Consider the following 24,752-nt stretch of genomic DNA (forward strand, 5'->3'; position numbering starts at 1 on the left):
CCTCCCCGCGCCTCGTCTCTAATTCCCCTCCCTCCGGCTCTCGCTGTTGCTCCCTCTGTCTCGTCCGCTCTCGTCCGCTGTCACACTGAGCGCGCTGGATGCTGGAGGTACTCATGTAGAAGACCGCCTCGCTCTGAGCACATTTTGCACGGCTGATTATTCCTGCTGAGTGGAGTAACGTCAGGTCAAGCCACAGCCGCATGGACTGAGAGGAGAGAGAGACCAAGTGGGAGGAACAACAAGTAGCCGTCATCAGCTCCAACTCCACCAAAAAGACACGTGCGTGCGTGTGCGTGTTGGAGTTCATGTGGATTATACGTCTCTGTAACATCAGGAAGGTGACGCACACATCCAGGGGTGGATTACAGCAGAGGGGCTATTGGTACCCTGGAGCTTCATGTGGACCTCAGCCCCGGAGGCCTGGCTGGGAGATGAAGCCTTCCCCGCTGCTCTAGGATTGCTGTGGGCAGCCATGGCTCTGGAGGGCCGCTGTCTCCGGCACGGATCCCCGGCCATAATCAGGAGGGGCCGTCGGCGCCCCCCTGCGAAGCCAAGCCTGGCCCAGATCACCTCCACCCTGCTGTCGAGGACACGTCTGCACGGCCTCAGGCACGTGTGTGCACCCGGTGGCTCCATGGGCGGAGGGCCTTCTGGCTGCTGGCCTTCTGCACCTCTCTGGGCTTGCTCGTGTCCTGGTCCTCCAACCGCCTGCTCCACTGGCTCTCCTTCCCTACGTACACGCGGGTCCACACCGAATGGGCCAAGGAGCTGCCCTTCCCCGCGGTCACCGTCTGCAACAACAACCCCATTCGTCTCTACAAGCTGACCAAGAGCGACCTGTACTTTGCGGGTCACTGGCTGGGTCTCCTGCTGGCCAACCGGACCGTGAGGCCGATGATCGTGGACCTGCTCCAGGAAGACTGCCGGGCCTGGTTCCAGAAGCTCTCCGACTTCAGGCTCTTTCTGCCGCCCAGAAACTTTGAGGGCACCAACATGGAGTTTATGGACCGGCTCAGCCACCAGCTGGACGACATGCTGCTCTCCTGCAAGTACCGAGGAGAGCCCTGCGGTCCCCACAACTTCACCTCTGTAAGTCCTCTGTGTCCTTCTACACTGGCTCCACTGGTAGCCCTACTGTGAACTCACAGAGAGTCCCGACTTACATACGTTACTTGCCTCCTCTCATAATTTCACTCATTTACATGATTTCCTGAAAGATTGTATTATATCGAAACATCTATTTTAGTGTCTGGCTTCGTTTGACGGCGGTACCGTTTGAAGAATATTCCAATTATCCCACGGAAACAACCTGTGTCTGTCTATTGAGTTGCTGTTGCATGTCACAGTGATTAAGTTGCGTTGGTCGTTACAAAAGCAAGCAAATGAGTAATTCTTAATTACACAAGAATATCGTGTATTCACACGTTAACCCGTTGTCGTTACTACAGTAATAACAGCGGTATTACATAGATAGAGGTCATATTGCATTTCCTCACACTCTAGTAGCATGATGGCATATATACCAGATAATGAGAGTGTGTCGTTGAAGTAGGTGATGTTAGTAATTTATATGATGTTCTGTAGAGGTGTAGCTGAAGTCCCACCACATCAGAAGGCGCTGTCTCTTCCAGTGCTGAGCCACTCCCCCCGAGGACTGATCTCACTCCATGTCATCATCTCCTATATCTTTCTTTGTGTGTGTGTGTGTGTGTGTGTGTGTGTGTGTGTGTGTGTGTGTGTGTGTGTGTGTGTGTGTGTGTGTGTGTGTGTGTGTGTGTGTGTGTGTGTGTGTGTGTGTGTGTGTGTGTGTACTCGCGTATGCTGGTGTGTTACCCCGGTGCACCTGAACCATGGCAGATGTTTTCTCTGCGGTAGTAATAATAGTTTTTTTTCTTCCTTTTTGCATTTCATTCATATCATTTTTGTTCTCGCCTATTGACTGATGGATTAGGAATGACGGATGGAACGACAAATATGATATGTGCCTATCTGGGGTTTATCACTGCTCTGTGTGTGTGTATGTGTGTGTATGTGTGTGCATGTGTGTATATGTGTGTGTCAATTTACGCCTGCCTGACTGTCTCTCCTGATGTGTCAATCACGAGAGCGGCTTGACGTGTGAAGCTTCAGTCTCCTTTGGTGTCTCGTAGTGTCGCTTAATTAAGGTTCTGACAATAGAGCAATCATCAACCGAGCATAATAGAGCCCCCCGCCTCTTTCACCAGTGGTGCAGTGAATTAAAACAATGACGTTTTCACTTGTACTCTTCTCTTTATTAGTCCTTCACACACGCGTCAGTGCCGTCGCCGTGGTCAGCGTTGTGTGTCCGCGTCTTGATCAAAATGGATGACTTTCATTAGTTTAAACACAGCGCTTGATTAGCCAGGGCCCAGTACTGTAATGATCCCTCTATCGGGGGGAGGTCTTTCCTATATCTCAGAGAATCCACCGTCTGGAACAGGACAGGGAGCAAATGAAGTGCTTAATCAGAAACATAACCTCGGGCTACAATCCATTAATAACGTCTTAAAAGAAACCCGTGCTCATCTTAATACAGAGCAGGTTCTATCAACCATGGGATCGGATTCCCCTGATATCTTCTTCTAAAATGGGATAATATATTCCATATTCATGTGGTATGCCCCAAAAGGTAGGGACCTGCACCTCTAGACCTGTTGTTGTTGTTGGTGTTGTTGTCAACACATCATAACTCTGCTCCCTAACAAATCCAAACTGTGGGCACATCTTTTGAGTAGAAATCCTCTCAAAATGTAGTCACATCATGTACCGCAGTCGTGTTTCCATGGTTCTCATTCTCTGCTACTGGGTCAGCATCTTCAGTGTTTACCTTGCATACCTGGTTAGACTAGTATTGTACTAGTAGACTAGTAGAGACTCCAGGGAGATCCTGGACAAGTGCTCGACTAGGCGAAGGTAACCGAACGGTCGTTAGACGTCACATGGTTTTTCATCCAGACTGTTCCTGGAGACTTCTGGGAGCCAAAATCACCGTTGTTTACTAACAGTAGAAGGGTCTCGTCATCACTATCAATTCACATCATAACCACCAGCCTCTTCTCACGAGTATCGAGTTTTCATAGCATTTCCCACAATGAGTTCCCAAAGCGAACCATATCCTAACGCTAACCCTAGCCTTAACCATAACCCTATCCTTAACCTAACCTTAACCCTAACAATAACCATAACCTAACTTTAACTATAACGTTAATTTTACCGCAAAAGTTACAGAGAAGCGGCAGCATGACAACCTCTGGAAAAGGCTTTTCACTCTCAAGACTCTCATGAGAATACACTGTCAATAAATAAAGATTAAGATGTTTTAATTTTCTAGTTGATCGACTGAGCTTGTGATATGAGGCCTAAAACGAGACAACAGGCAACTTGGTTTCTTTTCAATTGTATCTGCTGTAATGTGGCTGTTTGTTTACGTTGACAAGGTTCATTGAACTGCATGTTCTGATTTACCCCGGGTTCTAAAACAGCTTTTCTCCATCTACAAATGGAACTATTCAAGAATGTATGAGAATAATACCCCACATTTATATGGTCAAAAGACAGAAAGAATCAGTCCAGTAAAACGTGGAGCCCATTTATATCTTACTTCACTAGTTACTGGGATAACAAATGGGAGTGACTCATAGTGCTCTCTTTCTATAGGAACGTGTGGATCAATATGTAGCTGTATGTATGATACCATACTCATTCTCTTTTGTGTATTATGTGTGTTTTGTATTTTTTTATTTATCTTTTGTTATGCACCTTTATGTAAGTTGCTCTATTATTGTAATTGTTATATCATTATTGTCAGCTGTGGACAGTTGTAGCCTGCGTGGGTGGGATTGGGTGGTGAGACTGGGTAGTGGGATGGATTGGGAGGATTAGTATGAGAGACCAGAGGGTCAGGAAGGAGGAGGGTGGGTTTATACTCTGTGTAGTATATGGTGATCTTGTCATTTGTATACCAGAGCATTTAGAAAATCCAATAAAGAGATGTTTAAAAAAAGAAAAAAAAGAAAGTAAGAAAGAAAGAAAGAAAGTAAGAAAGAAAGAAAGAAAGAAAGAAAGAAAGAAAGAAAGAAAGAAAGAAAGAAAGAAAGAAAGAAAGAAAGAAAGAAAGAAAGAAAGAAAGAAAGAAAGAAAGAAAGAAAGAAAGAAAGAAAGAAAGAAAGAAAGATCCAGATTGTTTTTTTTCTCTCTGTCTTGTGTTGTTCTTTCACTGTAGTTTACTGTTCAGATCACACAGTAAATGGTAAATGTTAAATGGCTGCATTTATATAACAGCTTTTATTCAAAGCGCTTTACAATTTGTTCCTCACATTTGACCCATTCACTCACACTTTCACACACCAATGGCAGAGGAGATCATGCAAGGTGGCTTGATTTTTTTCCGTAGCCTTTGTTTGCGAAGACGCTCTCTGATTGGCTAGCTCGCGTACAGCGAAGACCCTCTCTGATTGGTTTAGCTCCAAAGGGCTCTGGGATAGAAATGTCCAAATTGTACATAATTCTCTGCTTCGAAGTGGTTATGCTTTGGCCCTCTTTCTTTTTTTTTTTATCTACTTTTTCTCCCATTTTCTATTTTTCTCCCATCCCAATTTCGTATTGTCCAATTCTACCCTCCCCTGTCTCGAACGCTGTTAGGCCATGCCTCCCACTGGCCGGCTGCAATGTGGACGAAGCCTTGCATCACGTGTCCCCTCCGGTACACGAGGAGTCAGCCGTCGCATCTTTTCACCTGAACAGCGCGATCTCTCAGCGGTGAGGGTCTGCGTGGGAGGGACACGCCGCCCCCGTTGCTTCCTGATTCTGGTGCGCAGGCGCACCAACCGACCTGTAGGAGTCGCTGTCCACTACGTCCGATCCCCACCCACCAGCTTCCCACCCCTAACACTGCCAATTGTGTTAGTATGAACGACCAGCCAAGCTGGTAGCAATGCCGAGAGCTGGGCTCGAACCCAGCATCTCCTTCATTAGTGGCGAGCGCCTTGCCCACTGCACCATTTAGCTGCCCGATTTGGCCCTCTTTCGAAGTGGGTTATGCTTAGAGTTAGGGTTAGGCCGGGTTAGGGCTAACCCTAACTCTAACTCTAACCATAACTTACTTCGAAAGAGGGCCAAAGCATAACCATTTAGAAGCAGAGAATATTATGTACAAGGCGGACGAGACTCTTCGGAGCAAAAACCAATCAGAGAGGGTCTTCGCTGTACGCGGGCTAGCCAATCAGAGAGCGTCTTCGCAAACAAAGGCTACGGGAAAAAATCGCGCTGCAAGGTGCCAACCTGCTCACCGGGAGAAATTAAGTGTTGAGTGTCTTGCTCAAGGACACTTCGAGACGCTGCCTGGGAGGAGCTGGAATCGAGCCGCGAACCTCTGGATTACCAGAAGACTGCTCTACCTCCTGAGCCACTGTCGCCCCCACACAGTAATCCGTTAAAAGTTATAGGGTAGTATTAGTGGTGCTGTTAATGGTGAAGAATAATGTTGCTAGTGTTGATCTGGTAGATCAGTGACATCAGCCCGGCTGCTGCGACCCAGCAAAGGCTCCCCCAGGCCCGTTCATTATCAGTGCATTTAAAGCACTGTCGCTAGAGGACGAAAACGGATGTAAGATTTGGGAGGAAGGAGAAGGAGGTGAGAGGAGGAAGAACACACACACATACATACACATTCACACAGCAAGGGTGTGAGTCAACGAGTTATGTTTAATGCATGTATGTGAATGTGTGCCTGTGTGTGCTAAAAGAAATCACAACCTGTCTCAGCTTATACTCATACATATATATTGCAAAAAACACCCAATACCCCCCACACATCCATAGGGACTCCACAGGGTGCATACTATATCTATTCAACAGTTTCAACGACTTCCTTGAATCTGTGGAACGTACAGTTGTTTATTTTAGCTAAGAAACAAGTGTAATCTAATTTAACTGATTTATTTGATTGTATTGAACACAGATTTTGGTGGGTGCAGCACACACCAGGTTTATTTGTATTAATTACCTCCTTCCCTGCCAGGCTACCCCACACCCAAGAGTAAAACACTTTTACAAACTGGGCAGTAAATTAGGCAGGCTGTGTTCCATGGCTCCAAAAAGCACAGCTAATTGATTGTAAGCTAAATCATTCCATTATGACATCATCGAGGGATAATAAATTCTGAACAGCTTGGAGTACATACGTCACCCCCCCCCCTCCCCACCCCAGACTATAGGCAAAACCCATTTTTCACAACATGTACCCTTTAAACTTAAATTATTTACATTTCTAAGTTGCTATTATCTCTAAGGGGAGGTGCTGCATTACTGTACCCAAGGTCAGACCAATAAGAAGCGAGCCAAGGATATGTGCAGAACAGAGCAGGCTCTGTTCCACCCCCACCGGGAGCCTCCGCCGTCCCAAGCAGCCCCCGTGGGAGTCAAACAGCACAGTCCAGTCGGCTCAGGTCATCCCAGACCCTACAGAATCTTAATGTTTGCAATGTCCCTTTATTTGGCTCTTTGCTTTAGATTCCAGTGATGTTTTATATACATTTTAAATAGTTTGTATCAACTATATAGTGAGTGATGTAAACCTGATATTCTTTAATATTCACCCTCTCAACAAAAAATGAAAAAAGGTTACTTGAACATATACATTGAGACATATTATTATAACATTTTTGTACAGTGTACATGTGTACGCTGCCGCATGTGCATACGCATGCGTGTGTGTGTACTCGTACACATTTGCGTTTTAGAGATGTCTTATGCAAATTCCACTTCTGACAGACGTTGGTTATGACAGGCTTATCAGTACAGAGAGTCCTTTGAACTGCAAAGCACGAGTGAGAGAGAGTGAGGACAGGGAGAGTGTGCGAGAGAGAGAGAGAGAGAGAGAGAGATAGAGAAGGCAATGTGCTGGTATGGGTGGGAATATAAATGGGAGCCATAATTCTGGCCAGGATCTTGCAGCAGCATGCTCCCCTTCGCTAAATCTATCACTGCGAACAGGAACTAGTAGACAGCCTCCTAATCAATAAATCTATTAGATGTTGGCTGTGGTTCATGCCGTTCTGTTTTGCTCCAAGCTTTCCCCCCCCCACATTGTGAATACTGATATACCTTCAACTACCCTACAACTAGTGCCTGAAGGTTCTGGGTAACTAGAGTAGGACAAATAGTGCAGAGTTCCAACATACCTAGATAACTACACACCCTCAAGACCCCTACGCTCTGCATCTTCTGGCTGTCTCAGACCCACTCCTATCTGGGCTCCGGGAGGGTCATCAAGGAGAAGCCGCCTTTTATCAGTCCTGGCCCCACAATGGTGGAATGAACTGCCCACCCCAGTTAGGACAGCCGAAACCCGTCCAATCTTTCGCCGTCAACTAAAGACGCAGTTCTTCAACCATTATCTGAAGAAAAAAAAAGAAAAGAAAAAAAAATCTAACCCTAACTAACCTTACTGTCATGCACTTGTCCTAACAAACTAACATACGTAGCACTCAACACTTTGATGAACATTGTTACTCAGCTGATAGAGTTGTGCCCTTCCTGATGACTTGTCGTACATAACTTGTAAGTCGCTTTGGATAAAAGCGTCAGCTAAATGACTCAATGTAAATGTAAATGTAATACCAATCAAGGTATCTGTACAGTTTTCCAACCAGTAACCATCCCCGATATATTGTGTATCAACATCTTATCATACCCAGCAAGCAAACCAGCGGAGCCTCTCTCTGGATAACATACATATTTACATTTACATTTACATTTAGTCATTTAGCTGATGCTTTTATCCAAAGCGACTTACATGTTCTGTACGACAAGCCATCAGGAAGGGCACAACTCTATCAGCTGAGCAACAATGTTCATCAAAGTGTTGAGTGCTACAGTGTAGGTTAGTTTATTAGGACAAGTGCATGACAGTACGGTTAGTTAGGGTCAGATATATTTTTTTTTAATTCAGATAATGGTTGAAGAAGTGCGTCTTTAGTCGACGGCGAAAGATTGGACGTGTTTCGGCTGTCCTAACTGGGGTGGGTAGTTCATTCCACCATTGTGGGGCAAGGACTGAGAATAGGCGACTTCTCTTTGATGACCCTCCCGGAGCTTGGATAGGAGTAGGTCTGAGGCGGCCAGAAGATGCAGAGCGTAGGGGTCTTGAGGGTGTGTAGTTAGAGACCATTGACCGGAGGTAGGCGGGAGCGGTTCCCTTTGCCGCACGGTATGCTAGGTCGAGGGCCTTGAAGCGGATTCGTGCAGCAATGGGGAGCCAGTGCAGGTCCCTAAGAAGTGGGGTGACATGGGCCGACTTCGGTAGGTTTGAGATCAGGCGGGCCGCTGCGTTCTGAATGAGTTGAAGAGGCTGAGTGGCAGTGGCCGGGAGGCCAGCGAGCAGTGCGTTGCAGTAGTCGAGGCGGGAGATGACTGCTGATTGGACGAGGAGTTGGGTGGCTTCTTTTGTCAGGAAGAGGCGGATACATATACATCCCCACCCTGCTCGCCCAGGCCCCATTGAGGACCACGTATTGCACCTCTCTGATGATGAATTAAACAGTGCTCAGAGATGGAGATTAGTACCCAATCACGTTTTCTCAGCGAGAGATGAAAAAAAATCCTCCTTGCCTAACCACTATCATCTATCAGCTCTATCCCAAGAGAAATCTCCTAAAGTCTCTTTAACGTTAGGTTATGACTATAACCAAGTTCTGTTAGTTAGGGGCGATGCTTGGCATCGCCTTCTGCACTATCTCGCGTACGTGCACGCGTACTGAATAAACCACAAATGTACCTCTAATACCAGTATTAGTCTGACCACACCCCTCATCAGCTTACCTTCATAAGCAGGTGTGTGGTCACCTGCTCTCCTCCTTCCCAAGCTTTCACCACAAGGTGAGGACAAGGGCTGCAGCGGCGTCCGATGCCAAGCATCGCCCCTAACTAACAGAACTTGGTTATAGTCATAACCTAACGTTCTGTATCGTTAGTGGCTTAGCTTGGCATCGCCTTCTGCACAAGGGAGGCCAAGCGGAGCCACTTGGCTGACAAATACACCCCGCTGACAGCCCCCCAAAACCATCAGAACAGGGAGGGCCGAGCCCCCCCGACCCCCCCTAATGGAGGGTAGCCCCCCTATTAGGGACGTCACGGGAGGGCGACGGACCCGACCGTGCGAAGAGGCACTCAAGCAACTCAACGCACAGGGTGAGCAGACCGTGGCTTGACCCCACGACTACACACACGCACAACCCGCATGCCACCCGGGAACGAACGGAGGAACAACCTCGTTACTGCCCCCAGAATCACGGGGTCAAGGGCAAACCCAACCCCGTGGCAAGGCCGTAGCAGCGGAGCACGAAGGAAGACCCAGACCCACCAAAAGGACTGGACTCCCTGGAATGGGGGCCCGGAGAAGTCCATGATGCCAGCATCAAGACCCCACCAGGTGGGCACGTAGTGCCCCGCCCCCCACATCGCCAGCGTATTCGGACAAAGGCCCCTCAGTTACTGCACCTGGTATTCCCAGGCGGAACCAACCAGGCCAGAACCTGCCCAGCTTCCGAGATCGGACGAGACCGGGCGTGTTCAGGTCGGTATGGCCGTAAGCCGAGCGGGCCCCGTCCCCCCAATAGTACACCGCCTGGCACACTGACCCTGCAGAAAAGGCAGTCAGCATGGCCGTAAGCACACAAAAAAGGTTAACCAACGGAAGCAGGCAGCGCACCGGGGAAAAACCAGGCAACAGGCTGTTAACCCTAGCCTGGAGACTGCGGACGAGACAGGCGCCAGAGGGGACAGCTGAACACAGCCGCCCCGGCGGAAGGAGCGTAAGCTGGCGGTGTTGCATGACCAAGCCTCCATTTAACAACCCCCACCCAGAGGGGTCGAGGCAGAGAAGGCTGACACGATTGGCAGACGTCATGAACGTGCAGGGGCACCCTCAACCGGTGAACCCGGGAGTTGACACTGCTCCAACACACCAGGGAATCAACCACCTCGGTGTTACCCAATGCGGTGGTTGTTCCTATAACCCCTCAAGAAAAAACTCCAAAACACACCTGCGGGTATACACCGGCTATACCGCAGTACAAGTGTTTCAGTTTCCAAAAAGGGTTAACCCAGGCCTACGGGTCGCAAACATCACTTCGGACCGGGCCTGGCGGTACGGGAAGCACAGGGTCACCAGAGGAGGTCAAAAAACCACCCCCACAGGCCCCTCTTCGCCATGCGTGAGAGAGGAGCGAAAAATAATGGAGAACCAGCCCCTAAGCACACCGTACCTGGTATTCCCCGGCGGTCTCCCAACCAAGTACTAACCAGGACCAACCTGTGTAGCGGCCGAGATCCGACGAGATCGAGCGCGTACAGAATGGCATGGCTGTAAGCCATGACGACAGTGCTGAGTAAAAACATACCCAACCAGGGTCTCCATAGCGCTTAACCCTGTGACACCCAGACCGACCTGGCATTTTTCCCCCTGAAAAAAGCCCAAGTCCCTCAGGGTACCAGAACAGCAGATCTGCATCCCCGGCGGACAACGGGTTCAACTGATCTGGACCAGCGTGACCAGAACCAGTCCCGTGCCCTAACCACGCCGACATGCCTACTCCAGGAGAAGGGCAGATATGCGTGTTGATCTTAACATGAAAAGAAGGCGCCACCCAGACGTCGGGACGAACCGCGCCTGGTGGCCCACCCCAAGGGCGTGAGACCCCACTACATATGTTCAGATCCATCCCGTCATCATCCCCCAGACATGAACGAGAATCCGTCGACAACCCACCCAGGTCATGGGATGTGGTCGCCGGAAGAGGAAAAACCCCCATCTCAGTTGCTTTATAAAAACGCTGTTTCAACCACAAGCAACTAAGGCGTGCCAGTCAATCGCCTGTTTACAGCGAGCTAGCACTATACGTGCGTCGGGACACACCCCCATCAATGAACAGGCTATTTAGACCTGTCATTGAATCCCCAAGGCGCCCAGGGGAACGACAAGAGGGGTGTGACACTCCCTAACTCCAACACTTCTGGAATAGAAAGAAGGAAGCATCAACAGTATGTATCCCAGTCTACACAGCCGGGGTAAAAAATGTTCACATTTTTACATCCCACCACCCTCCCATAGGAAAGAGACGGGGATCCCCAGAGAGACTTCCCACGCGAGCTGTACAGATTGAAAAGAATATATTGCACCTTGAGCCATGTAAAAAACTGGTTTTAGGGCCTCCGGGGAAGAGGCACCGAACCCATACACACTCAATAAACGAATTGAATCGAATATACATACAATAGAAAAGGACCCTTCTAGAGGGTCCACTCACTTTGACAATCTGAGGAGGAAGGCTCTGTACTCTGATGGAGGCTTCCTCACATGGAAGAAGGAGTCCGAACTCACAGAAGGCCTGAGTAGGCGCTTGGTGAGGAGGAGCCCTGACCACCCCCCCTGAAAACAGATCCATCACATGGACCTGAACAGCACACGGAAGTCCTACCAACAGAGACGCGCACGGTGACGTACTCTATGGCGGGGGAATTCCTGCGGTGCACACGCCCAATATACCAGGCCGTGGGACCAGGAACTCCCTCCCCCCCCCCCCCCCCCCCCCCCCGTAACGTGCCGAACCGCCACGTGACGGGAACCTTGAAGGACAGGGGGTGTACCCCTGACCGACAGAACAATGGGGAGAGGAAAGGTTACCAGTTCACCCCTTTACGACCCCACACCCATGATACGACGTAACGACAAAAAGAGAATATGACACAGTCATAGTCAGCTCTATGAAGCGTTTCACAGCTCCACACAGCGCACGAGCTAACCTGCTATCTGATTTTTACTAAGGAAAAACACAGAATAGAGAGGGCTCTAAGAACCCCGGTCCAACATACACATGTGCTTCTGTGGCCAGTACAACCCAGTTGTAGGTCACATGACACACACAACCCATCATCACCTACAAAAAATGGCAAAAACACTCAACAGAGGAACGCCGTTTTTTTCACAATGAGAGAATACATCATTCTTGATTAGTATCGACCACAGGCCTTGCTAAGCACACATGACAGCAACCAAACCAATTTCCCTTTAGGAAATAAGTTTCTCCAGCAGATTTAGCACAACCTCAGCAATCAAGCTGAGAGTTACATCGTATCCCTACCACACAAAAGACACAATTAATGCACAACATGTCTGATAGGAGGCGATAAAGTCCCCAGGGAACCGGGGGGGGAAACACAATCCTCCTATTTTACCCTCAATACGGCCAGTCAAAACAGGAAAACCTGTTAATGTGTGAACTCACTGTTCATTGTCATTACAGTCTGAGAAAGAACATTCTTTTACTCACTCGTCACCAAGCATAGCTTCATAGGTTAGTTGCCTTAGTAGTGAGTACACGGTACACATAAACACCATGATGTTTCTCACACAACAACCAGATCAATACATCACGATCTGCACGGAGAAGCTAACTGCTAGTGACAAAAACAGCTCACACACAACCCGCAACGTATCTCAAATGCATTGCAACAACACACGTTTTGGGAAAAAACACCGTTATTCACAATACATTTAGCAAGGTAAAACCAGAAGACGTGTTTATGAGGTCTGGCCAACCCCGTACCTGCCCGGAACGCAGATCAGCGAAGTGCAGTCACAAGCCACCGTAGAACACAGCCGTCCCGTGTTGTTCGATCCGGGCAGCGTCGCCGCTCCACCAGTCGCTACAGTCCTCTTTGTTGACGCAATCCCCGTCTAGGCTCAGGCAGGGTCGACGAACATCCCCTGTCAAGGATGACGTCGTGGTCAAGAGTGTAAAACATGTTAAAAATCAAAGCACGTTCAACAGAATAGCATCAAGCTAACGGCTGCTCCAACCGTTCGGGTGCTATCGCTTCCGCTCGCGGGACGCCGATCTACGACGCACGCGATCAGGAGCGAGCTCCCGGCGGCGCGCGAGAAGCCAAGCTACCCCGCGCCAGGCCACCGACCGGCTAACCGTAAGCTATGAACATGTAAACAATGACATAACACTCACCCAGACAGGCCGCCGTTCTGAACCCTCCTCACTTTTTAAGAGAAAAGAGAAAACAAGACGTCAACACCGCTTCACAACGGTGACATTAACACGTCCGGCGGAATCAGCACAGTACCAACTGGCCTGTATAGCTGACTTTGAACATGAATCTGCCGCTATCGCACATTACATGCACATATCCCCTCGTGAAGGAATACTCTCATTTGGATATGAAAGATGGGGTCTTAACACGGTGACAGAGAGAATCCACTCGTCCAGAACACACAGGGATCACCAGTGTCAATGGTCGCGGCCCACTAGTTAAAACTATAATGGTCGCCAGACCAAGGCCTTCTGTCGCCTAGACGGCTAAACAAAGGACCCTAGCCTGGGGCCGGTTTCCATAAACTTTGTCAAGTAGCCCCCATAGCACTAACAGACAAGTGGAGCCCGCCAGCAAACACTACTCACCCAACCTGGAACGCACCGCTCCTCACAACAGCGGCATGTCCGACAGTTCAGCTGTGGCCTGACAGGTTTCACCCCAACAAACACAGCAAGGAACTGCAGTTGAGAAGCATGCAGCGGCGTGCTCCCAATACGAAAACCGGTGGAGGGTTTGTAGAATGATCATCATCTTCTAGACACTCCAGTACGAAGACAATATCGCCGTATTTTCTCGAAAATAGTGAGAGAGAAAATAAAGATATGATGTCAACGTATCCTTGTTTCCCAAGCTGTTCCTAATCCAATTTCTTCCAACATGGTGTCAAGTGTGGGGATCTACCGAGGCACCTCTTCCTTGTGGTGAAAGCGAGAAGGAGGAGAGCAGGTGACCACACACCTGCTTATGAAGGTAAGCTGATGAGGGGTGTGGTCAGACTAATACTGGTATTAGAGGTACATTTGTGGTTTATTCAGTACGCGTGCACGTACGCGAGATAGTGCAGAAGGCGATGCCAAGCTAAGCCACTAACGATACAGAACAGCACAACCCAGTCAATTGGGGGGGGGGGGGGGGGGACCACTAATCCCCACTGCAATTTGTTTATACTGTAACTTTAAGCTTAGCTGATCAAATAAAAAAATCATAATACAGGATAAACAAGGAGTGATGCAGATTAAGAATCAAATCCTGTTTCCCCTTTTCACGTGTGCCATTCACCTATAATCCTTTTAAGCAATGTGTCAGTTTCCATTCACTTTATAATCTGCTTTCCTCTGCACTCTCAGGCATTCCTTTTCACCCTATTTACCCTGCGGATACAGCAGACTACACTAAGATTATGAACAAATCTTACATTTAATTTGCACAAGTATTAAATTGTTTGGGGGGGCAGCCTGGCTGTCGGGAGATAAAATAATATAAAATATATGAATTTTTTTTAGTTTTTGTATTCAAGTCGTTGTTTTTTGCGCGGCTACCGGGACCTTAGTGGCGAGAGCTTGTATAGAACGGGCGAGAATTTTTATTGCCGCACAAGTGCAGCCGCCAGTTCAGTGTCGCTATGTGTTATTTTTTTTGCTAGTATGGTTGTGAAATTGGTATTAAATGTTGCTCTAAGTGGTATTCAAAGTCTTACATTTAACTTGTTGAAACCTGTAGATAGATACCCTGACACACGCACGCACGCACGCGCACGCACGCACGCACGCACGCGCGCGCGCGCGCGCACGCACGCACACACACACACACACACACACACACACACACACACACACACACACACACACACACACACACACACACACACACACACACACACACACACACACACACACACACACACACACACACACACACACACACACACACACACACACACACACACACACACACACACACACACACACACACACACACACACACACACACACACACACACACACACACACACACACACACACACACACACACACACACACACACACACACACACACACACACACACACACACACACACACACACACACACACACACACACACACACACACACACACACACACACACACACACACACACACACACACACACACACACACACACACACACACACACACACACACACACACACACACACACACACACACACACACACACACACACACACACACACACACACACACACACACACACACACACACACACACACACACACACACACACACACACACACACACACACACACACACACACACACACACACACACACACACACACACACACACACACACACACACACACACACACACACACACACACACACACACACACACACACACACACACACACACACACACACACACACACACACACACACACACACACACACACACACACACACACACACACACACACACACACACACACACACACACACACACACACACACACACACACACACACACACACACACACACACACACACACACACACACACACACACACACACACACACACACACACACACACACACACACACACACACACACACACACACACACACACACACACACACACACACACACACACACACACACACACACACACACACACACACACACACACACACACACACACACACACACACACACACACATATGCCTGGGAGCTCCAGCCCAGTCCTGTACCTCTGCTGTGGGCAGAGGGAGTTGGAGGTCATTAACTGCTCTCTAACTTCACATTTACGCTCTTATCTCCAAACTTCCTCCCAGCTTGGCAGATTTGGACTGGTGGCTTTGGATCACAAGCTCCTTTTTGCAACCCCAAGGCTATACCTCTGCATGGCAGTCATGAGCAGATAGCTTTGTGATGTATCTCCCTAAAGGTTAATTGAAGCACGGATAATCTGATGCCCTATGTTATTCATAGGGTTGTGTTTAAGAATCCAGATGATGCACCTAGGCATCTAATGCTTCCTATGCACCAAATCAGAACAAGCATGATATTTTGTTGATTAATTTAGTCACCCGACGTATTACTGTGGTTTGGCTAATTAAGGTGTTGTAAAAGTGGTTTGTTTTTGTTAGAATATGTGGTCTACATAAAATAATAAAATAATAGCTCTACATTTCGACAGCCATCACTGACAGAGTGTTTGGTTAGTAACATGGGTCTCCAAGTCCCTCTACTCTGCAGTAAACAGAGACTAAATGTTCTGGTATTCCATTCCCACTTCATCCAATCAGGAGAGAGAACTCGACACTGCAAAAACAGTCTGACAAAAATAAGAAATAAGTACTGGTTTTTCCTCCCATCCCCCAATTTAGTCTGTCAGTCTTGGGAGGGTGTAGATCACATGCCTCCGCCTCCTCTGATACATGTGGAGGTGTCAGCCGCTTCTTTTCACCGGACAGCTAGTTTCACTGGGAGAACGTAACGAGGTTCACAATATTTCCCTCAGATCCCCTCCCTGCTGCCCCCGACATACCAGTAGGAGTCGCTGTTTGCAATGACCTGGACTCATAACCCACCGGCTTCCCACCTGCAAACACTGCCAATGTCCCTGTGTTTGTAGGGACGACTGACCAAGCCGGCGGTACCGCTGACAGCTGGATTCGAACCCAGAGTCTCTGCGGTGGTAGGCGAGTGCTTAGACCTCTATGCTACCCAGAAATAAAACTAGTTTTAAGGAAATATTATGTGCTTGAAACAAGTACAATAATCTGCCAGTGCAGTAAGCAAATTTGGCTTGGCAAGATTTCTTCAAATAAGTAAAAGATATATAGGGTTATCTCTCCTGATTGGATAAAGTGGGAACATGTATGTTGTGTTTACTGCAGAGTGGAGGGACTGGGAGAACCATGTTACTCACCAAACACAAAGTGATGGCTGTCGGAACGTTTGTTATTTTAACAACAAAAAAAATACTGACATACCCGTTTGTCATTACGGTCGACCCTGCTAGCATGCTGCTTTCTGAAGCATACGTATCCTAACCACCTGTTGTGGCTTGTTTCCCGTCTCACACCTTTAGACATACAGTAAGAGACTATGAAGAGATCGACTGGAGACTATTTGCACTTGAGCCAGTCCAATTACCACAGAGCCTCTGGAGGGCTGCTGATTGCATGTTAAGCACACCTAGGTAATAAAGCAGGGCTCTCCTCTCGGTTGTCGTTGACCTTTCAGCTGCGTAAACCATAAAACTATTGATCTGATCTGAATAAACAACATGCCAAGTCACGGGGGGACGACGACACTGCAGCCTCAACAACAACAATCTCATGAACCGAGTCCCCCCCCCCCCCCCCTGTTTGCTGTCCTCATCCCCCCCGCTCACTGTCCCCGTCCCCGATTACATTTTCCTTGCCAGACGGGGGAGACACCGGGGGTCCTCGTGACGTCTAACCACTGGTTTGTGAAGCAGAATTAAGTCATTTGATTTTTTTCGCACCAATTAATTTGATAATTTGATTAATTTGTTAATCGTATGAACCTTTTTGACCCCTGAGCGCCTCCCATTTTACATTTAGTTATTTAGCTGATGCTTTTATCCAAAGTACAAGTTCTGTACAACAAGTCAGCAGGAAGGGTACAACTCTGGCAGCTAAGGGTAAGTAACATTGTTTGTGCAGTGTTGAACCTGAGTGCTTAGTGGTATAGACATATTAGCATAGTAGGTAGAAATATAGGCAAGGTAGATTCCTTAATAGCAGCTAGTGCCTAATATTAAAAGACAGTATGAAGTTTAGTCGTTTTATAAAATTTTCCTTCTCCTTCATTTCAGATATTGATTGAAGAAGTGTGTTTTTACGGGGGAAATTGGTCAGGCTTTGTCAGTCCTGACTGTGGTGGGAAGAATAGATGTTTCTCTTTGATGACCCTCCGGAGCTCGGATAGGAGTGAGTCTGAGGTGGCCTGTGATGTAGAGCGTAGGGGTTTTGAGGGTGTGTAGTTAGAGACATGCAAACTGACGAGTGACCAGGGACCAACACTAAGAGTTCAACACACCCAGGGTGTCTTTATGGCAGCAGGCTTCACTAACCATAACGACCACAGTCGGCACTCGGCACTTAACCGGTGTCCAACTTGATTAGTCTGGATTCCACACTTGAACCGTGACTGTGACCACATGAAAGGAGCGGCGTCAGCAACAGACGACCAATCCCAAAACACAGTCCTGTCTGTCTTTTAGAAATTTGCAGGAAGAACTATTTAAGAAAAAAAGTATTATGATCAATTTAAACAGAGAATTCAAGCGAAAAGGATTGGCAGCTGACAATTTTTTTTTTAAAGCCCACTGACTGATTTGATGTCATCTGTGACAAATGATGGCATGCAGGCGGTCTATTGCATTATTCTAAATTGAACCCCCGACTGTATGTAGTATGTAGACTAACAGAAGGTATAGCATGTTCAGGATGTAGACTAACAGAAGGTATAGCATGTTCAGAATGTAGACTAACAGAAGGTATAGCATGTTCAGGATGTAGACTAACAGAAGGTATAGCATGTTCAGGATGTAGACTAACAGAAGGTATAGCATGTTCAGGATGTAGACTAACAGAAGGTATAGCATGTTCAGGATGTAGACTAACAGAAACTATAGCATGTTCAGGATGCAGACTAACAGAAGGTATAGCATGTTCAGGATGTAGACTAACAGAAGGTATAGCATGTTCAGGATGTAGACTAACAGAAACTATAGCATGTTCAGAATGCAGACTAACAGAAGGTATAGCATGTTCAGGATGTAGACTAACAGAAACTATAGCATGTTCAGGATGCAGACTAACAGAAGGTATAGCATGTTCAGGATGTAGACTAACAGAAGGTATAGCATGTTCAGGATGTAGACTAACAGAAGGTATAGCATGTTCAGGATGCAGACTAACAGAAGGTATTGCATGTTCAGGATGCAGACTAACAGAAAGTATAGCATGTTCAGGATGCAGACTAACAGAAGGTATAGCATGTTCAGGATGCAGACTAACAGAGGCATCAAATCCTTTGTCCCATGCAGCATTAATCTGATGACATGATCTAAATTTCAGCACTTTCTCACACTGAATGTCCTTTGATCCTAAGATGATGGTTTACATTCTCCATTATGCAAATTGTTTATGATGCATTTTATGATGGTTAGACCTATGTGTTATGTTATATTGTGTGCTGCCATCTATGTACTGTATGTTTTTTATGTGCTTATGTTGTGCTCATTCATCATGTGATTAACATGGTAGAAATATCTAATGGTTTGACAGCAGAATATAATTGTGCCACCATGTCTGACAGCGAACAGTCCCACTGCTGGTCATATACAGTATAAGTGGATAACCAAAGTCTATCTGCACAACTGCATGCTGTTCCAAAACATTTAAAGGGGCACTACACCAACAACACAATGCTGATTTATTTTAAGATAAGATATTCCTTTATTGATCCCCTTGGGGGGGGACATTCATTCACATTTAATTTAGATTAGTCATCTGGGACATTCGATCATTGTGTGGTGTTAATTGCAGCTCCATGACAAGAATAGCAATACCTTGTCTCATAGGGACTCCTACCTTATAATTTAATTGAGCTGTAATTAACACAACACAAGGATTCAATGGCCCCGATGACATCACTGGTGGCCACATTCAAACTAATTTACCCTGAATAATTGCATAACCGTTTAGAGTTTTCGGATGTGTGCGAGATTATGTGCAAAATTAATCAGCATTGTTTTTTTTGGTGATGTATCAATAGCAGTATTGTTAACAGTTGAATATTATCCTGCGCCAGAGTCAAGGTATACGTACATAATCCTAACTTGGTATAATACATATTATATACTCCACGCACCTCTTTCATCCACAGCCACAGGGCTCTGCTAACAACCACCTGTAATCTGTTTGTATGGAGTCGGCCTCAGATGCATTTACATTTTACATTTTGTCATTTAGCTGACGCTTTCATCCAAAGAGACTTACAAGTTTTGTACAACAAGACAGCAGGAAGGGTACAACTATATCAGCTGAGTAACAATGCAGATAGACGCAGATAGATGCAGATTTACATGGTTGGCATTCGTAAGGTCACGTCTACACACGCACCCCGGGTCTCATGAAAGGTTAGAGTTTGAAACAGAAAACGAATAGACAGTGTTCTCTTATATGAATACCATTAGCCGAGGGCTGTGTGCCTGATCTTCTCTATGCGGCTCCAGAAGCAGGTTGAGTGAGTCACAGTCCACCTGTTTCACATGGTTATTTACAGGTATTTACAACGATGCACGGCCATGTGTACAGTCAGGTGGAGCTCTCGGACCTCCAGAGATAAGAAGGTCGAGGCTGCTGCTGCAGTATCCAGTAGTGTATCTGTAATACAAATATTTGATTATATTCATATGACATACTATATTTCTTTAAGACCTCTCCCTACATATTCCCATATGTAGGGAGCCCATATGTCTTCCAACATAGTACACAGGGATAAAGCACACACACACACACACACACCTGCCCATACACATGCATTCACTGAGGCAAGCAGTAGATGGGTTAGATAAGAAGCCATATTTTCACGTAAATGTACCAAGCACAAACACCCGGCAAGAGCACTGTCTCATGCGCTTTATCCACCCACGCACAAGCAGCCCCTTATAGCTTAAAGGATCGTCAGCTGATGGCATTGGGACAGGCTATGGATCTGGATGTGCTCAGTGTGCTGCTGGGTGGGCAGATCAGTCAGGGACAGAGCTGACACTAATGTGCCATTCGCAGGGAACTCCGCCGCCGCTCCTCCCCGCTCCCCTGCTATGGCGTCGTCCTCACTTCCTGCGTCAGGGTATAGGGAGGTGTAGTGGTTACGTTATTGTTGTTTCCGGCCGGTCCACCTCGCTTGAAATTGCAATGTATTTCCAATGGACACATTCATTTCTATTTCTCATTTAAAACAAATAAAGCATGACCATTGGCATGGTGTACTTTTCTGTGTGTATTCATCCACAATCTATAGCTCAACATGAAACAATTACAGATGAAGCTTTTAGTATTCCTGGGCGCTTTGCCGCGACGTGCGCACGGTTATATCACGTCGTTGAAATGAATTAGGAACCCAGGCTGCTGTTATATTTTATGCCGCCAGGAGGCGCAAAGTCATTAGACGGACGCTACAACGTCCTACACAGTATACTGTATAACGATCTGTATGTTTTGTTGTCTAAAATAAATACCATACCATATGTCTAAAGCAATGTTGCTGAATTAAAGAATGAATAAGTTAAACGTGTCAATTCAGCAGTCAAAGTGTATATATTAAAACGTGTCAAATCTAACTTCATTAGATGGCCGACGTACGGCTCTCTTGTCCATTCATTTCATCAAAAGAAAGCGTTAGTGTAATGCTTCTTGGTAACAATAAGTTTGTGTACGCAATGTTGCTGAATAAAATAATTAAACCGTTAAGACCTGTCGAATTAGCAGTCAATGTGTATATTTTGTGTAGATAGCTAGTGGAGGTGCCAGGTGGGCTCTATTTATAATGGATATATTTTGTCTAGTACCGTGGTCTAGTGGTTTAAGGTTATTCCTTTCAAGCTGACGCCTGGGGTTTGAATCCCAGCCTGTATAATATATATATATATATTTTTATTATTTATAAAATGAAATTGCCCGCAACGATGTGCATAATACAATAGTAATAATATATAATAAGAATCCAACCAATAGAGCGACATTGTGCAATAAACAAGTAAACAAAGTAGGGCATATCGGTATTTGTACATGAGTTATTCTGAGTCAACTTCACTTCATTTCCCAGACCCACTTTGTTTTGAAACAACCAATCACGTTGCGCGATAGCACGAGCGATCCACAGTCAGTAAGTAATGTTACAGCTGAGTTCACTCATTCATAACGGCGAAATGTCAAATGCTACCCAGGATTGTTGCGTTTCGTTATAAAAACTATGCGGTGATAAACAAAAAACGAATCGCAGTATGCAAAGCGTGCGGTTCGAGGATCACAGATGCAACGTGCAACGTCCAACTTCGTTCGACACTTGAACTAAGCTGCACAAAGATCGGTAAGTGAATGAACGAATGAATGAAAACTTTATTTAACAGATTGCAGAATGGGTACAATACAGTACAGCTCAATATACACAATTGTTAAGGGGATGCAGACCAGAGAAAGACTTTCGTCTTGTTTACATCAGGGTCCCCCATAGTAACTTGGCTTACTACAGTACTCTACAGTTAAATCAATGAGCCAGTGTGCTAACGTTATCATATACTCTCTTTTTTAGACTCTTTTTGTATCACAAACAGTACTGTATTTGTAAATCTGGTATGTCATAAATGTATAGATGTAGCAGTACTGTATCTGTATGTCATGTATGTCATGTTATGATGAATTGAAAATGGGGGACCCTGATGTAAACAAGACGAAAGTCTATAATAATAATAATAATAATAATAATAATAATAATAATAATAATAATAATAATAATAATAATAATAATAATAATAATAATAGATTCTATTTGTAATGCGCTTTACAGTTGCGGGGCAAATCTCAAAGCGCTACAGTTAAAAGAACTTAAAAACTAGAGAGAATAAAGGAAAGAAAGAATATAAAAATAGGCAAGACTAAACATAGAGAAACATAGAATAAATAAAACTGATCAACAGAAGGCTCTACTAAAAAGGTGAGTTTTTAGGCCTTTATTGAAAGCATCCACAGTCTGTGGTGCTCTCAGGTAGTCAGGGAGAGCATTCCACAGACTGGGAGCGGAAGAGCAAAAAGCCTGATCTCCCATAGTGCAGAGATTGGTCCTTGGGCGCTGGAGGATGTTTGCCTGGCCAGAGCGGAGATGTCGAGAGGAGGAGTGAGGGGTGATGAGTTCTTTGAGGTATAGGGGGGCGTTTCCGTAGAGGCATTGGTGGGTGAGCAGGGAGACTTTGAACTCAATCCCTGAGTGAGACAGGGAGCCAGTGAAGGGACTTGAGGATGGGAGTGATGTGGTGGTATTTCCACACTCTCATCAGGATCCTAGCAGCGCTGTTTTGGATACAATGTAGCCTTTGGATGTTCTTGCTAGGGATCCCGATGAGGAGTGCGTTGCAGTAATCCAGCCTGGAGGAAACAAAGGCGTGGATGAGCTTTTCAGCATCTGACAGAGTGAGTGAGGGGCGAAGTTTGGCAATGTTCCTAAGGTGGTAGAAAGAGTTTTTGTATAATTGATTTATGTGCGCCTCAAAGGTCAGGTGAGGGTCCATTTTTACCCCTACAGTAGGTTGGTGATTGTTGGTGACAGGGTGATGTTTTGGCCGGAAAAGGTGATGGTGGTGATGGTGGATGAGCGAACCTGGTGTGGGGTGCCAATAATAATGGCTTCAGTTTTAGAACTGTTTAACTGTAAGAAGTTGTGCTTCATCCACGCCTTGGTCTCCTCAAGGCAGGTGGTCAGAGTGGAAGATGGCAGAACTGTGGATGGGGTAGGGTTTATTTTTAGGTAGAGTTGGGTGTTGGAGTTGTGCATTATTTGGCGCGGTGGTGCGTAGCTATGGCCAGGCTCTGAAGCTGCTGGAGGTCAGCCTGCCCAGTTCCACTCAGCATCAGGAGACGTGTTCCATCCAGCTCCCGAGCCCACACAGAAACACAGCCAAACCAATCTCCAAACGATCCTGTCTAGCCAAGAATCTTGCAATCATTGGTAAACAACTGAAAGCATTGCTCACAGAGCACTCTATTGAGCCCACACACACACCAATCCGGTTTTAGAGTGAAGCATGTCAGCCGTTATAGTTGACACATTATCAACAGTGTCTGCCCTAGACAAAAAGAAAACATTGTTTTCGTAGATCTATCAAAAACATTTGACACAGTTGATCGTTCTGTTCTTTTACAAAGAGTATACAATATCGGCTTTGATACAAATGATTGTAGTTGGTTTCAGAATGATCTTTAGAGTTTGAAGACAGTGGGTGCACAGTTTGCTTTCTTGCTGATTACAGAAAGTGTTCAGCAGGGATATATTTTGGTCCCTGTTTTATTTGGAGAGTTACAGAATATAATTATCTTGTCATCTGGCTTGATGAAAAATTTACTTTTGAATACCAAGACAGTGTTGTCAGTAAAGTCTGGACGAAAATGTCTTCCCAATGTTTAGTAGGATGAGGATTGTTGAATTCTTGATTATTAATTTCATCACTCTTAAGCCCTTATACTCTAGTCTAGACTATATAATTCCACCTGCAGATGTATTACTGGTGATGGTTATTGTACTCATCCTGTATGATACGGTTGATTGGTCTTCTCTGGCTGAGAGGCATAACAAACATTATTATTTGTTTATCTATAAAGCCCTTCTTTACAGATAATAATAATAATAATAATAATAATAATAATAATAATAATAATAATAATAATAATAATAATAATAATAATAATAATAATAATAATAATAATAATAATAATAATAATAATAATAATAATAATAATAATAATAATAATAATAATAATAATAATAATAATAATAATAATAATAATAATAATAATAATAATAATACACTTTATTTGTATAGCACCTTTCATATAGAAACTGCAGCTCAAAGTGCTTCACAACAGAAAAAGAGAGAAAATGAGCACATAAAGTGCAGACATATAAAATCACAGTTTTTCACATTAGGATCTAACATCCCAACAGGCCACCTTGTTTATGGTTTGATTCAGATACCATCTTATATAATCTTAAGATCACAACCATGCTGAATGGGATCTTTTGACTCTATCTAACT

The 24,752-nt window shown here is 45.7% G+C and overlaps 1 protein-coding gene across 1 annotated transcript in view; it reads left to right on the forward strand.

Annotated features, from left to right (window-relative positions):
* Positions 1-397: 397 nt before the first annotated feature.
* The window catches only part of asic2 (acid-sensing (proton-gated) ion channel 2), a gene marked incomplete at its 5' end in the record, with an annotated part of 362,882 nt that continues 338,527 nt past the window's right edge, over positions 398-24,752 (forward strand). The window contains 2 exon segments of the mRNA XM_084329317.1: positions 398-635; positions 638-1,089. Of these exon segments, the coding sequence (XP_084185443.1) occupies positions 398-635; positions 638-1,089 (690 nt within the window).

This window comes from Notolepis coatsorum (genome assembly GCF_963971535.1).
Source record: "Notolepis coatsorum genome assembly, chromosome: 14".
Classification (NCBI taxonomy): Eukaryota; Metazoa; Chordata; class Actinopteri; order Aulopiformes; family Paralepididae; genus Notolepis; species Notolepis coatsorum.